The sequence below is a fragment of the Athene noctua genome, chromosome 14, assembly GCF_965140245.1.
Source record: "Athene noctua chromosome 14, bAthNoc1.hap1.1, whole genome shotgun sequence".
Classification (NCBI taxonomy): Eukaryota; Metazoa; Chordata; class Aves; order Strigiformes; family Strigidae; genus Athene; species Athene noctua.
The window spans coordinates 18259120-18275423 of NC_134050.1; the positions used below are offsets into that span (position 1 = coordinate 18259120).

Sequence of the window (16304 nt, forward strand, 5' to 3'; positions counted from 1 at the left end):
ACCTGTTTCCATAGTCCGCCTCCTTGTCTTCCTAGTATTGTAGGATAAAAGCACTGAATAGTCATCTGTTAAGACCAAAAAATGTCATTCTGAAAAAAGCATCCACCTCTGGGATCTAAGCCCTACTGCTGTAAAATCCATTGTTGGTGGGTCATTTCATGGAATATAATATGCAACTAGCCATTAAAAATCCCCCACTCTTGGTGGAAGGCACTTGTCATTTTGTTACTGACTGTTCTGACAGATGGTGCCCCATCAGCAATGCATCGTCCCCAGACAATTCCCATGCAGTGGTGTTCGTTAATGAAGCCAGTTCACGTTATAAACGACTGTGCTGCCAGCAACACAAAAACGTGCCGTTGTCATCTGTGGATGTGGATGGTATGAATTATGGAAGCTCACACATAGAGTAAAATAACATCTTCCCTTTAACCCCTTCCAAAACAAACACTACCTAGCCCATCACCATCAATCATGGTGTTATTGCATCCCTTTCTCCACCCTTAATCACACCTTTATGTCCAGCCCTGAGTTGTGGTATGCATTGCCCTGTGTCTCTCTTGTGCCTGGCAGGTTTTGCTTCCTCCTTAAGCTGAAACCTTTCTTTACTGACATGTCACCTGGATGTCCCTGCTCTGAACCTTTTGACTTCAACTGTTTCCTCATGTGCAGAATTGAGTGAGACTTCTAAACGCAAAAAGGAATATTTTGGGTAGCAAGATACAGCTTTGCCTCTTCAGACTTTTGAATCCAAAGTCAAAGCTGAGAGCTGGAAGAAAAGGTTTCAGCTCTCAGAAAACTCTGGGATCAGCCTAACACCTCCTGTTTGTTCCACGCAGTTGGACACTAACTGTAAACAGCTGCAGGCTCACAGCAGCCTTGGGGCCGGGGAAGTGATTTGCCTCTGTCTGTCTCTGGGAAGTTCATGGCCCATGTATCTACCAGTACCAGATTAAACCCTGCAAGCTGAGCAAGGAGTGAGCAACTGTTTGTCTGTGCTGTGTTCATCCTTGTCACTTGGAGGCCTGTGAGGAACACTGAGCACACCCTGTCCTGAACACTTCCTTCACCCAGACCTCACACCAAAGCAAACCACATACTCAAGACAGGTTTCCAGACTACACTACAATGAAAAATCTTTATGGCAGTGTATCTCAAAGCCATATATCCAGTCTGAAACAAGTCCTAGCAGATTCTGGAAATCACCACTTTTCCTCACTGTAGATAGAACCGTAACAGTTGCCAGCAAAACTTTCCAGCAATTCTAGAGGCCTCTGAACATGAAATCATTTCATGTTCTTCACCCAGTTCTCAGTCAGCAAAGGGAGTTTCTGGGCACAGCAGGCTGTTTTTGAGCAGATCTTAACAGCTGAACAAAAAAATCATGTCATAAAGCTGTAACAGAAGTTACAGCACCATCATCATACACACATGTGAATTTTTTTTTATTTTGATTGATTTATGCAAGTGTGAATCCAAATGCGGGTGCTTCCCTTAGGCTAGTCATAGGGACCGAGGAAGCAACTTCCATGGTTCATATAAGTGAACTTCCACAGTTCACTTACTCTCCCTGAACCTGCCTTAAGAAGACACCGTTTTCCCCTGCTGTTTCTCCACAAGACTGACACTTTCTTTGATAGAAAAGAGGCAAAATTATACATATTCCATCACTTTACACGCATGTGGTAATTTATGTGGGTCAGATGCATGCTGGTTCTGACAACACATTTTAGAGGCATCTACAGATGCCTGGACAGGGCTTTCCAGATTCAAGCTCTTCTGATAACATGGAGGGTGGGGTTCACCTCATTTAACTTTGGGTGCCAAAAAGCTAGGCACCTAATCCAAGAGAGTCATCTAGATTTCTGTTGTAGGCTATGGAGACAGAGAGGAACAACCAGAGGGTAAATTATTTTGCCTAAGATTGTTGGAACAGAGGACATATGTATCTGAGACCTTCCAATGCCCTGGTCTGTCCCCATTGCCTAGAGCGACAGCCTGTATCACAAGCTTAGACTGAATGCCTATGTTCTCAACAATTAAAAAGAGGTGAGATGAATCTCGCCCAGAGGACGTGGTGGTTTCCTGAGCAATAGCTGCAAGCGAACAGAACCCTTAAGCCCCTGGCAGGACTTCTGGTGGTGCGTGCGTAAGCGCTGCTGGCTGCCAGATCACGTTGCAAATGTGCCTGGAAGTTGTAATGAATGCTTGTGTGAATAGAAAAGCTCCACAGCTCCTTTGTATGTATAACACAAAAGGGGGTAGCATACCCAGACAGGCAGGACTCCTGGGTGAAGGAGAGACCCACCTCTGTCCATGTTGTGCCATTTCAATAGCTCTGCGAGCAGGGACTGGGGAGCCGCCGTCTGTCACACTGAGAACCTCCATCGACTTCCTTTCTGGCCGCCTCTTCCCATGCCTGTTGAGCATTGGGGAGTCCACACGCTTCCTGGGGGGATCTTTATGAAAAGAAAACGCTGTCAGCTGAATTCGGCTGCGACTTACCTCGCACAGGTTGCTTAAATCCTCTCTCAACAACCTCACTCTCACACCTCCCCTACAGAGATCTTTGTGATGGAGAACAACATTGGCAGTCTCTTCCTTCTTCCAAATTTGCAAACATAAGTTGCAATCCATCTACAGAGAGAAAGAGCACCGCTACTGTGCCCTGAATGTATGAGCATTGCAAAATAAAGGTACAACTGTAGCATAGCTTGCAGAAATTACCTTACAAAGCTGATAACAGTAATAACAAGATGACAGCATGGGCTATAACACAAGCTGTTAGCCAGAGTATAAGCCATCTAGGGATCCTGTATATGTGCTCAGGTTGCCTTCGATGTCCCTGCTAGCTAGATTAAATGTGACACAGGGACATAAGTACCCTCTGCACTCTCCCCTGAAACATACCCTTTTTTTGCATCTTTAAGATCAGAGTTCAGATTTTCCCCACTGCTTTATATTTCTCCTCCTTCAGCATTACAAATTAAACATACTTGTCTACCTGAGATGAATCTCCAATGAGAGCTACTGAAATTTATCTCAGAGGTCATCATACAGCTTTTACTGCAATAGTAACTGAAGTGCTTTATACTTTTTATTGTGTAATATTTCTATGAGGTATTGAAGTGCTACTTTCACTTTGCAGAATGAAAACTGAGGTATAAGAATGAGATATTTAAAAGCAATTCATTCCTAAAGGTGCTGACAAACATTTGCTGAGGTTCTGAGGAGCACCTAAATTGCTCTGGAAAGTCTTTGATACCAAACTGCATTGCAGAAGGTGACTTGCCAAACCATACACACCTCCATGGTGAGGCAGGGAACCAAATGCAGACTTGCTGGTATGTTTTATTACTAACATCTCTCATGGCATCAAAACAGTAAAAAAGAGGAAGGCAGGGAAAAAAAAAAAAAAGAAGGATTTTATTTTCTTTGGTTGAGCTACTTCCCTTCCCTTCCCTTCCCTATTTATAGACACATTTTTAATTTTAGCAGAGTGACCACCTGCAAAAAAAGGTATCCTTCACCCCTGCAGGTAGAAAGAAGCTCACAGTGCCCAGCCCCTAAGGCTTCTTCCTCTGCCAGGACTCCTTTGTAAAACCAGAAATAGAGCATTTGACAATTTTACCTCTTATGCCTAGTATCATGGTGTTATTTTCATTATTCTGCCCTCCTCACATCCCCCATCTACTTGCTTGTTTCTTTCCTCTCTCACACCATGGTTTCCAGAACAAGATCTCTTTAGGGCAGGGCTTACTCTTGAAACAATGAGCACAAGCAAAGGCAGCTCAGATGCCAAAGGGCTAGTGATAACAACTGACCCCATTACTGTATAACCCAAGTATTCTCTGTATTGATAGAAATAATGTTCCTGTCAAAAATTTATTACAAAAAAGCGCAGTTTTCTCTCACTCCATTTCAAACTATGTTCAGTAATAAAAACATAGTAGAAAATGCTAATAGGAAAAATAGGGGGAAAAAAAAGTATTTTAAGAAAAACATATAGTGCATATAATTGAGGGAAAAACAAAGGGAGATAAACCTAATAAAGCAGTTATAGTGGGTGACTTCAGCTGCACACATGTGAGTGGTCAAAAGTAAGCTGGGTTAAGGTTTAGACATTTCAAACTCCTGCTTCTTCAAACAAGTTCAAAGAACGAGAAAGGATTAATCCCACAGGACAACTGCTGCTATCAGAAGTGTGACTAGAGCTGAATAACACACATAACCACAATGTAATTATGTCTGGTATCAACAACAGAGAGTTGATACAAGTTTTACAGAGGGATATCAGACATTAGAAAGGAAGGTGGAAGTGCAGTTTAAAAGAAAGGAAAAAGAAGGAAGATGAAGAACACAGCTAATGACTAAGCTCCGACTGCATCAAAGTTAGTCAATAATGGAGTCTAAACAAGAAAGATGGAAAAAGGCAAGAAAAACATTTTATGAACAGATATTTTAAAAGGCAATTTGATCCAAGCATGTTCAAAACACAAGACTTCAGCAAATGGAAGTTCAGCTGAGTGACACTTACAAAAGTGACAGGCCAAATATACAGTGAACATTAAAAGAGAAGATTGAAGAGGAATTAGCTAAAGACTTGAATAACAGTGTTTTGTACAGCCATCAGAAAGAGAAAGCTTGAGAGAAGGACAGTAGGCAGATGGACCATGAGGAAATCAACAGCACAATTAAAAAGTCAAAATTTATTACTAATAAGCTAAATGGTTCTTTTATATCAGTCCTTGCTGCTCAAGATTTTAAAATATCAAAGAGAGGGACTAGGCAAAAATAGCAGGTGGTGAAACACACCTATAAATTCAACAACAGCAACTGACTGAAGTTTGATGGAAAGTACATCCAGAAACTTGCATGAATGGGGTTGAGTTTCTGATAACGGTATTTGAATACTCTTCAGAATTGGCTACACTATACATGGCAGAGGGTAGCAAGTATAGTACATATTTTTTAAAAGGGTCTGAGTAAGAAATGAGAGGGCACCGAGTCCGTCCTCACTGTCAAGTCTAAAGATACTATAGTTAAATACATAGCAATCCTGCCATAAAGACTAAAGTGGTGTCATATAAAAGCAGTAGAAGATTTTGCAGAAGCACAGGAATTAAAAATATGAAAACCTCCAGTGTTTGCATTTCTCTTCTTGACTCTGGAAATATTTCACAGAGGGGAAAAAAGTCCTAGTCTAGATCTGTGATAGTTTTGAGGATGTATTTTCTTTTTATTTCACATCAGAGAAGTCTGAAGTCATTCCTAAGGATTTTTACAGAGGAAGAAAGAATCACATAGGTAATGACCCAGTTATAAAGGGAAGGTGGGAAATAAAGGTTCGACTTCTGAGTTTGGATCAGGCACCTATATCCTATATGGCTATTCTGGCTCAATCTCTGTTATCTGGTTTATTAAGAAACTCCACCCCACAAAAGCCTTTTCCTCAAGGAGACATTAGCTGACATTTATTCATTTTGCTGAGAAGTTTCTCATTTCTCTGTTTTCAGATAAAGAAAATGGAGCTGGACTTGAAAGATGGTGAAGGTGGTCCTCCCCTGGCCCTATGAGAAAGCTTCATATAGCTGAAACAGCCAAAACGGACACCAGAAGAGAGTGCTAGTCTGAGCTGGCCATACTTTTACCTGCATCCATCCTTTCTGAGACCTAACATGCAAAGAAAGAGGAAAAAGCAAAATACTCTGAGATGCACTTTTTTTTTTTTGGACAAGAGCTCGGGCAACGCACACTTCTCATGAATGTGTTTTTTTCAAGATGCTATTATTAAATCTGTTACTTTTTCTCTGCTCTTCGTTTGTGCAAGGCCATTGCTAATAGCTAATGATGAGATATTCATCAGAAGCATGACTGCTCTTAATTAAACCTTGCCCCATGTTCTCAGAGATACTGCTGGGAACAGAGGAGGTGGAAACCCCCTGTGGAAGAGGAAATGCAACCTAAAACACTCAAAGAATAATGCTCAAAGAGTCTAAAATGTGCCGATGAGGCACAATGACACATTCAGAGTAGTGTTTTTCTGTTGGGGAACATTTTCACTTCTTGTACAAAAAAATATGAATGTGGAGCACAATATTTCAGTTTAAACCATGAAAATACTTCAGCATGTGGAAAAGAGATATATGAGGTATTTAGGGCATAGCTACGTATTCACTTACACGCTGGATATGAAGATTCTGGAGTCACCTTGCTTCTTTTCTTATGACAAAAGCATTTCTAAAACAAGATGATGGTGTCCTTACATGGCAGGATAATCTGAGTCAAAAGCTGATTAGTAAAGTGTTGGATGACAAAGTGCACTGAGCAAGGGGCTTTTGACCACAGGACCTGCAGTCGGCACATTTACCCATCTTCATCAGGATCTCTGCTAACATGCTCTCTGTAACTCCATCCAAATGAGAATTTAAGAATTACTGTGTTGACTATGAATTTCCATCTCTTCACCTATAGAAGAGACTTCCTTGCAAAATTATAGGGCCTGGAGCCTGGAACTTAGATAAGGGAGTAATTCAATGGAGTATTAACAAACTTACAGTTCAATATACCACTGCCCTGTAAGCTTCAGAGATTCCAGGCTTTCTAGCGAAAATAAAGAACACTTTGCTTCTAGCCTTCAAAGTGATTAAATACAATACCTGAAAATCACAACAGTACTACGTAAAAATGCTATTTCGGGTCACTGATAGAAGTGACTAATAAGTTGAATTTTTGTCACTCTGCACAGCAAGACTTAGCTCCTTAAGGAAGCATTTTTCCTGTTGTCTAGATCAGTGAAGTCCTTGGCAATCAGCAGGACCCTAAAATACCAATGAGTAATTCTTGAGGAATAAAGTGGCGTCACAAGAGCTTTATAAGATATATGATCTTACCGCATATTAAGTTTTTAAAATCTAAGATAGTCTAAAAACATGGGAGTTTGATGTATGCACTATCAAGTTAAGTGATACTATTCATACTTTCAACAGTGTATATATTTACCTACAGAAAAGAGAATGTGTACATGCATAACTTCATAGCGATGCAATGCTACACAGTCTTACTAGCTCAATTCCAGAAGCAGCATTTCTACAATACTGCATGTAGATTAGTAATTATAAAACTCTGCTGCTAGACTGTACCACTTCTAAACCTCATCTGCTTACACAGAGCCAGCTTGTGGGTCCACATGGTAGTTTTTAAGATCTGGTTCAAGACCAACTCGGATGTTTCTGCACTGAGACAGACATGTCCTGAAAAATGAAGCCTTCGAGTTTAACCACAGAACAGACCTGCCTGCCTCAGGCTGAGGATTCTCACCGCTGCTGTACACTGTTTCAGTGGGAAGGTAACAGTGATGCTAGGGACTGGGTATATATTAAAAAAAAAAAAAAAAAAAAAGGTGAAGAGGAACTAGTTGAGATGGGTTCGTGGTGACAGAGGTCATATCTGTAGTACCTATTTCATTTCTAGGGGGAAGATCCTCATCTTCATGACTAGGATACCTCTCCTTCCGGTCAAGCAGAAGAAAATAAATCATTTTCTCTTGGTTTTCTCTGAAAATAAGAAAAAAAAAGTCTTTAAATTTGAAGAGAAAAAACCATCAACATGTAGATAAACCCTTCTCATCAAACAGTTACAGTTACTCTAAATAAGCTGGAAATGGTCATGTACCTGCCAGCTAGATACACATCCCACAAAACTTTTGAGAACCTTGCGGTCTCCAACAAGCAGCTAGTGAGAAAAGGAAATACAATTCCCATGTTACACACACAGAACAGAAGCACAAGACAGATGAGGTAACGTGTCCAAAGGAAGTCCAAACCAAGAGTGGCAGTAAGACAGGTCCTGAGCTTTTAAATGCTCTTTCCACCACGTGTCTTAACACCTCGGGGAATACACCAGCTCTCAGGTGTAAGCTTGAAATAAAGAAAAGTTTGCCAAGCAGGCATATCCCACACAAATAACAGCAATGATACCTCCCCATCTGGACTGCATGGCCCAGCTTTTCATGGGGTGACCTTGCCTGGCAGCAAGGGAAGAGCCAGCACCATGCCTCCGCGGCTGTCAGGGAGTGAGCTTCTGACACAGGGTGCAAGAAAGGCTCAGTGCTTGCTCCCAGCACCGCACTAGCAAAGGAGCAGCCAGGGGGTGAGAAGTTGCTACAGTCCCTCACATCAAGAGACATGAGTTAAAGCGCTCTCTACCTCTCCCCAGGTTTATAAGCATCCCAGCCCATGGACACCCAACTGATATGAAGACTGAGGAAGTGCTTACTCTTCCGACAACAAGTCCTGTAAGAGTTTATTTCGGTCACGGAAGCAGCCTAACGAGTGCATGCTATCTAACACGTCTGGATCAATATCCTCCAAGGAAGGGAGAGAACGAATCTGCACCTTTCGAGGGATTGGTTGCTCTGGTTCTGGCTCGTTCTTACCCCCTCTGCAGAGGAAAGAAGATGAGAAAGGGGGCAGGGAAAGAAGGAGAGAAAAGAAACATGAGTCACAAATGAACCTGCACTCTGAAACACAGCCTGCAGCAACAGATGGAAATAGCTTGTTAAATTCCCACTGAGAGACCAGAGCTCCCAGCCACACAGATACTCTTTTCAGAAGAAACCTCCATGAAGGTTAAGAGTGGCCAACACCTTGTGGATTTGGGTCTTTAATGAGAAATGTCTGTGTTCACTCAGAGAGGCAGTAGGAACTTCACTTACCAGTGCCCTCTATAATTTAAGCAGCTGTTCAGCATCCTAATGCCAAACATTTATACAAAATTACGTGCCTTTAGAGGTGCTGTTTCACCAGCAGGCCAGACCTCAGGCTACCAGGCTGAAAAGTGCAAGCTGAATGACTCTTTCAAAGAAGGAGCTGCGAACAAACCATCACTGTTTTTCACCAATTCTGATTACAACTGGCATGGCAGCAGTTTCTTTCTTTAAAGCTTCCAATGTGATTAAGAGACCTCAGTGTTCAGGCTCCCACCTGACACACTTTAAAGGGTTTTGGAGGAAACCAGGCTGTTTATTTACATGCCCAAATATGACAATCTCTGCTTCTCTTCAGACATGCAAATTTGAAAATTGTGGCTCAGGTGTGATGCCTGAGGTCAGTGGCAGACCTCAGAATACACCATTAGTGGTAGAGCATATTACTCTTTTAAAAGTAGTTAACATAGGCTTCCTGCATAATTATCTCACCCTATTCACTAGGCTCAGGAAATATTGATTATTCGTTGCAATTAAAGGCCCTGACTGTAAGAAACAGGTCAAGGTGTCAAGGTATCTAAAGCCACTGCAAAATACATGTTGCAGGCACCCTGAATTACCTTTGATTTTGTTTATGCAGGCAGTAAGCAATTTATGTAAACTCGATCCACCCAAAGAGGTGGGTTTGGCAAAAGTGGTATTTTGGTTGGAGAAACTGTCTACCATGAACCTTCGCTACTTCTCAATGGATGTTTTGTGCAATGTTGAGCTTTTCCTACTCTGTGAGTGAGGTCCTCCCCTTTCTTTATATGATGCAAATGTGTGACTGTTGGGTCCAGGTTCCCAGGGTGGGCAACAGGAATCGGGAATATTTAAATGGCATCAGATGTCAGCGTTTGTTGTTTATGGGGCTGTGTTTGAGCAAGAGAGTCTTCCTTTTGACGCTGGCAGAAATAAGGTGAACACAACTTGTGAACTTACTCACACAGCTTAAAATGCTCTGGGCTCAAATGTGAGCCATCCAAGGGTCTACACAGAAAAAAGGAGCTCCAATTTGAATGTCCTTAATTTTTCTTTGGTAGGTTAGAAAGCAGCTCTGGTAGGATCATACACATGAGCTCAAGGTCTCAGCCCGTGTACAAAAAGAGAGCCAATGCAGATTATCTCCTCCAAGGTATGAAGGCAATGCTACTTCATTGCAGCCAGGGCTCTGATGCTAGGGCAGGACAGTTACATGCTACACCTTAATCACTGGAGGTTCCTGGGTGCAATTTATTTTTAAGCCAGGTGAAATGCAGTTGTGAGGCATCTGCTCTGTTAACCATGTTTGTGGAACATCCCTTGCAGAAAGACTGCCCGGAAATTTCCATTTTACCTCCTCTTGAAGCAGTGAAAATGTGCTCAGCCCTTTCTGGATACATGTTGTGGAGCCAGACTCAGGTGTGCATTACATGGGTCGTGACAAAATGGGTCAGATCCCACTTCTCTTACTTGGAGCACTCATACACGCCCTGCTCATTCAGTTGAGGGGACTGGAAGCAGAATATACAAGACAGAGAAAGAATCTGCTCCTTGGGATTTGTTCTTGTGTGTCAAACCACTAAAAACACATCTTTGGACGCCCCCCTGGAGTCTTGCAGAAGCATCTATGTCTTCTGCGATGACACCAGGGTTCTGAATCTAGGGGCTAGATTAAAAAATCCTTTTTCAACTAAAGAAACATCTTATTCCTGGAGTGCCCTGTCTTTAAGAGGTAGCTGCTCCTACCTCTTAGGATCAGGATCTAGCTCTCAGCAGGTAATATGCAATGATTATATCATAACCTTGAACTATTAAAGCCAACGATGAACTTGTCATTAAGATAAATTCTTGCAGGATAGACCTTTGAACAGCAGCTGAGTGGTTTTGGTTTTTAATGATCTGCAGTCCGCTTTTAAAAAGTATTGACTTAATTAATCAGTATGTTACAAGCAGATGTCCTTAAGGTAACTTGAAGAGATTAAAAAGAATTATTGTTTTTGAAAATTTCCAGAAAATCTGGGTTTCCTACTAGTCACCCTAGCCTATAGCAGAATATCACCTACAAGCTTCTTTTGTATCAATCAGCATGGGCACCATTTCTAGAGAGCACAGCTTGCCATCTTCTGTGCACTGAGCAGTGGATTTTCCTTATGCCCTGCACCTGGTCATCCACAGACATAGTCAGGAATTTTCACACCTCCCCATCAGGTACAAGCAAAATCTGCAAAGAGGCACCTCGTCATTTGGCAACGCAATTCAGTGCTCCAGGAAATGAAAATCACTGGGTCTGGGCTGTGATTGGCATGACTGTATTGCCTGTTCCATTCTCAGTCTAGCAGAGAGTGACAAATTTGTTGCATTTCAGCCCACATAGACATCAAACAATGTCACACGATGAATACTGCAGATCACGTATATTTTTTAAAGGCCCACATGAATGTAATTGCTGCTTTAAACCTCGTCCTGTTCTGTGAGGACTGGTGCATACAATGGCTGTGATTCCAGACCAGGGTGGACTTTTTCAGTCTCTCCATGAAATTCCCTTGTGAATCACACCAAGATCCACATCTGTATCAGTGCAAAGCAAAGTTATTCTTTTCTGATTTCAGCAAATTTGGTACCTTCACAATTAGGGCAGTAACTTGATGTTACAGGAGCGTATATATTTACCATAATTGCCAATTGTATTTGCCCTCTTGCTTTATTAAAAAAATGTGAAAATAACTACTGTTTATTTGCTGATTTATGATAACCTGTGCTTGAGGTAAAAATAAATTATTTCAATTAAAAAGGATTAAAAAAACCCCACTGAATTAGTTTGGGTGGGAGAGAAGAAGAACTGGAGGTTGGTGATGAAAGGTTTCTCTTTGGTTTCTTTTTTCCTTTTTTTAGGCTTGTGAATCATGATTTCAACTTTCAAGACCTTTTTCTCTGTCTACCTAGTCTGCAATTAAATCTTTTCCTCAGTTTTACAGTGGCCTTAATATTTATTTGAAGAATTAAGAGAAATCACTTATATGTTCTGAGTATAACTTTCAGGTCAGTAACCTATATATGACAAAGAATGAAAATTTTACACAGAATAGTAATGTTACATAAAATAAATAAAAAATGGAAGATGTGAGCAAAACAACCATGGAGTAGAACACTTATAACCCCTCCTTCTCTGTCAGCATCAGTATTTCCAGGCAAAATGAATGCAAAGAGGTTGTGAACCATTACCAGATGAAAGTAGCTGAGTTTTGGAGGTGGCAGGGTTATTCACAGACTAAATTTAGCCAAAGGAGGTTAACCTCCTTAGGTCAATCCATGGCCAGTATAGAGAAAATGAGAAAGAGACTCATTAAAAAAAGCTATTTTGAGCAGAAACCTTGTTTTAGACAATCTGAACAGACTTCTGGAAGAGCCCTTCTCTCTCTGCATTGACTACGGTGAGACTCTAGGGGAGACTTGCTTCTGCAAAACTCAATTGCTACTTCTGAAAGTAGCCTCAGATGCTATTTACATTGGTGTAAAAAACTGTTTACTGTGTCAATTGTCAGAGAGTCTGGCCTGCATTAAGAAGTGCATGAAAATGTTCGAATGCTTATGTCTGCAAGGAAAAAAAATCTTGAAATTCTAATTCTAGAATAAAGTCATGAAATAACTCCTGCCTAATTGTGCGTGTGAATCCAGAACAACAGTCCTCCAACAGGTGAAAACTCACAGGCAAAAATCTTGAGGAGGGTTAAAGTAATAGGGATCAGCTCTCCAGTCTGATGTAAATAGCATTTACTTCTGGAATTGCTAGCAAGTCGTTATAGGAGGGGTATTTCAGAGATTACAGTTAGAGATTTCACCCTTCCATTTATCCATGAGTTCTTAAAAAAAAAAAATACCTGCAGCAAACAACAGTCCAGTCCTTCTTTGGTTTAAAAAGGTGCCATGTCAACTGGTAACTGTAGAGAGCAAGAAAAAGCCATGGGCAGACTGCTGCCACCATTTCAGGTGAACTAAGAAAAAAACCATATTATTCAACAAACTGTTGAATGCCCTCAGGCACCATCGAAGTCAGATAAATCCAGAAGTGAATGTTGCCCATAAGACAGAGTTAGAGAGAACAAAACAAATCAAAACAAAGGTGTTTTTTTCCCTGGTGACAGGCTTAAACATCAGTTCATACCATCCTCAAAAGTATTTCCCAAGAGCAATGATAGGATTATGAAGGCAGGACTTTCCCTATTACCCACCTGGGGAACCTGTAGGTATGCTGACCCTTAGAAGCCTGTATATCAAAGCATCATTTCCTTGTTTAATATGTGAAGTATTCTCCTTAGTTTGATTAGTTTTTATCATCAGTATATAAAAAAAAAATTGTTATTTACTTAGGTTTCTTGAAATACTATTAAGGCTACATAAAGTGCAAGGTCACTTTTAAAAGCCATCAATCTTCCTTATACCCAAACCACTAGACAGGCGTGTACTTTCCTCACAGACCTCCTGTTTCACTGTCAAGACTGCTGCTTTTAATCAAGCCACAAAACTACTCTCGCATCAACAGGTTACAAGGTCAGAAGCAGCCTCTTAGCTTGCTGTGAAGAAGGAGGAGTAGGGATTATGAGACAGAAAAACTCCTGTTCACAGGTGCTTACTTATCAATATCATCATTTTTGTTTCTACTTCAGAGAAAAGCCAAGATGCTGAGAAGGAGCGAATTAAAGCTTTCTTGTCAAGAAGGTATTACGAGGGATTGTCTGTAGCACTTGGATAGCAAATTAAATATGGCGCTTAGTTGGGGTTTTTTTCCTGATCACTTGCAGGTATCTTTTTAACACAGCAAGTTGCTGGACTGAACGTCTTATTTCAAACAATTGCTAGCCACTGTAGAAAATGCTCCTGGCTTGAGGTATATATAGATAAAATTATATGAGTAGCACAACGTAAAAAAAAAAAAAAAGAGATGCCTTTCTGTCCTCTGTCCCTTTCTCCACCTGTGTGAAAGCTGCTTTCAAACTCTAGTCTTTCTCTTCAGAGATCATTAGACTATCAGCTCTTGTAACAGAACCAATAAAGAATGCATGCAAAAGTGAATTTAAAAAGTGTTACTTACATATACCATATGTGTTTCTGAATATGTTCTAGCTGTAAAGGAAAAGAAAACAAGGAATTAGTGGTGTAAAATAGAAAAGGTAACTCTACAAGTCATCCTTACTCAAGGCTTATTCAAGTAAGTGTAACATTCCAGAGATGGATCTGTGCAAACAACAGGAGCTCTATGCATCCTCATCCTCACTGGAAATGAGACTATAATTCTGGGCATAAGGAATCATTCAGAAGCAAATCCCAGGAAAATGAATAAATACAAGGGCTTCACAGGCAAATGTTTTGGCAATTTAGGTTTTTCCCTTCCTAAGCCCTTCTCCTCTATAACTTAATTGAAGCTAACAAATTGTTCCTTTCTATATGTGCATAATAGCTGACTCTTTACACCTTAAGTTCATTTCTAGTTTTGTTTTGGAAAAAAAGAGAGAGAGAGAGAAGAAAATAGAAACAGGTTCAAACAGATAATGTGAATAAACAACAGAAATTGTGCATGTGTGATATGACCTTCTGCCAGGACCCATTCTTGATTGGCTTCACATTTATTGTTAAAGTCTAAAGACCAATTAGAGTAAGGTTCAATGTCAAAATAACACCATTTATTGTTCCAGCACCTGAACACCAGAATGCATATTTCTTTTACTTCCCTTTTTCCTGTTTCACGCCTAAGGGTTTTACTATGCAATGAAGGACTGATCAAAGGTCAACAGTGCCCTTGTCCACCCATGGAAGGCAGATCCCAGCAAATGTTACACGACGACAGTGTTTTCCACAAGCATGGCGAAAAGAAAGTAACAACCTTTTCCCAAGAGAAACTCTTTTAACAGTAAACAAAAAGTTCACATGACATACTTACAGCAAAACCTTCCTATTCTGTGGTTTTTTGTTTTTTTTTTTTTTTAAGCATCACACAATAGAAAAGAACTTTTCATAGGTGCCCAGGGCTTATTAATTATGCAGACAATATTTCTCATATTCCCCATTATGAAGCACCTTTGTACGTGCAGAGCAATATGCACACTCACTGCACACAGGCTTGTGCTTGTGCAACACACTGGCGAGAGGCAGGCGAGAGCTGGAAGGAAACTCAAGTGCTAACAGCTATAAGGTGAAATCACAGACCCATTAAACTGGTCAGGAAGAACGGAGACAGCTGTCCTGCTCTTATTACTTTCCACTTCAATTCCAGAATAATGAGAATCAGAGAGAAAAAAAAAAAAAAAAAGAGGAACAGACAAACAACAAAATCTCAGAGACAGCAAGTAGGTGTTTGCCACAGAGAGCAAGGAATCAGAGACCTCTGTGCTATGGAACAACAGCTCCATGCCTGGGAAACCAGGAAGATCTGAGGTCGGCTCTATGTGAGATCATTTTTTAAGTGAAACGTTTTTTCTTGAAAACAAAGAAACAAGGGAACGCAGCTCAGGGAAGCATGACAAGAGGCTGGAGGGATCAGTATGAGAGACAAACAGCACCTTTTAAAACCAAGACTTTACAAAACTGCAATCTGAGATGGAGTTGGTACTTGCATATCTAGCTGTGTTCTCCCAGCCCGAGCGCTGGGACCACCAGTGCCCCCCAGAACACACATCCACGGGCCCGGGCAGACTTGCAGAGCTTCCAGCTGTGGCCTCAGCTCTGTCACAATAATTCCCCTTCATCACAATTCCCCTTGCATTAGGCAATCCCTTCATCCCTGCACTGTTATTACAAAAAAGGCGGAGTTTTCCTTACACACTGCCATTGCCCCTGACCAGCTTAACTCGAGATAAGGTACACGTTACGGTGTTCCCCTAGCAGCCTGGAGACACAGCCTTCTTCCTCCTAGTTCTTTGCAAGCTGAGGTGCAAACACAGAACATAATAAGAGTCTATTTTGTACAGTTTCCATGGGACAGGATTTTAGCACGGTTACTTATCAGGACCATGGTACTGTGAGGATCTACTAGGGAGTGTATTGTACCTCCTTTGCTTGGTAAAACCACTCTGTGAGATGCATATCTACTCATTATTTCACATACACCACATGGAGGGTTAGAGACAATAATGATTTCAGACAAGATGCAGATGATACAGCTAAGCGATGTCCAAGCCTCTTTCATGCTTGCTTCTCCTGCTGCATCTTCTGTCTCCATGGGTCACATTGTTCTTTTGTGCCTGCGATATGCAGAAACGCCACGGCGAAGCAGGCAACAGCACTTCATTTTCTGAGTCACAGAGGGAAAGGAAGGAGGGTCATCAGTTCACGTCTTAGTCATTGAACCTCTGGGCTCGTTCAGAGCAGATGTCAAGGAGGAATCCCTTCCGCCCATCCCTGCTGATCATCTTCCTTCAAGCTAATGAACCCATAGCGTTCCTCTGAAAGAGAAGCCCTGTAGCACCGTGATATATATTTGAAGGTGTATGAGAGCTCTCATGGCTGCTGCTTACCTACACATCTGCCATTCAGCAAAACCCCTGCTGTGAAGTATGCTGGGATGTCCCAGATATGAAAGGTA

At 41.2% G+C, this 16304-nt stretch overlaps 1 protein-coding gene across 17 annotated transcripts in view; it reads right to left on the reverse strand.

Annotated features, from left to right (window-relative positions):
* Nucleotides 1-16304, reverse strand: part of BRSK2 (BR serine/threonine kinase 2) — a 317659-nt gene that overhangs the window by 48229 nt on the left and 253126 nt on the right. For all 17 annotated transcript variants that reach the window (XM_074918029.1, XM_074918020.1, XM_074918027.1 and 14 more), the window contains exons 9-12: nt 13818-13849; nt 8278-8442; nt 7459-7556; nt 2309-2459 (exon numbers count right to left, since the gene is read on the reverse strand). In XM_074918029.1, coding sequence (XP_074774130.1) covers nt 2309-2459; nt 7459-7556; nt 8278-8442; nt 13818-13849 — 446 coding nt within the window. The remainder of the gene's footprint in view (nt 1-2308; nt 2460-7458; nt 7557-8277; nt 8443-13817; nt 13850-16304) is intronic.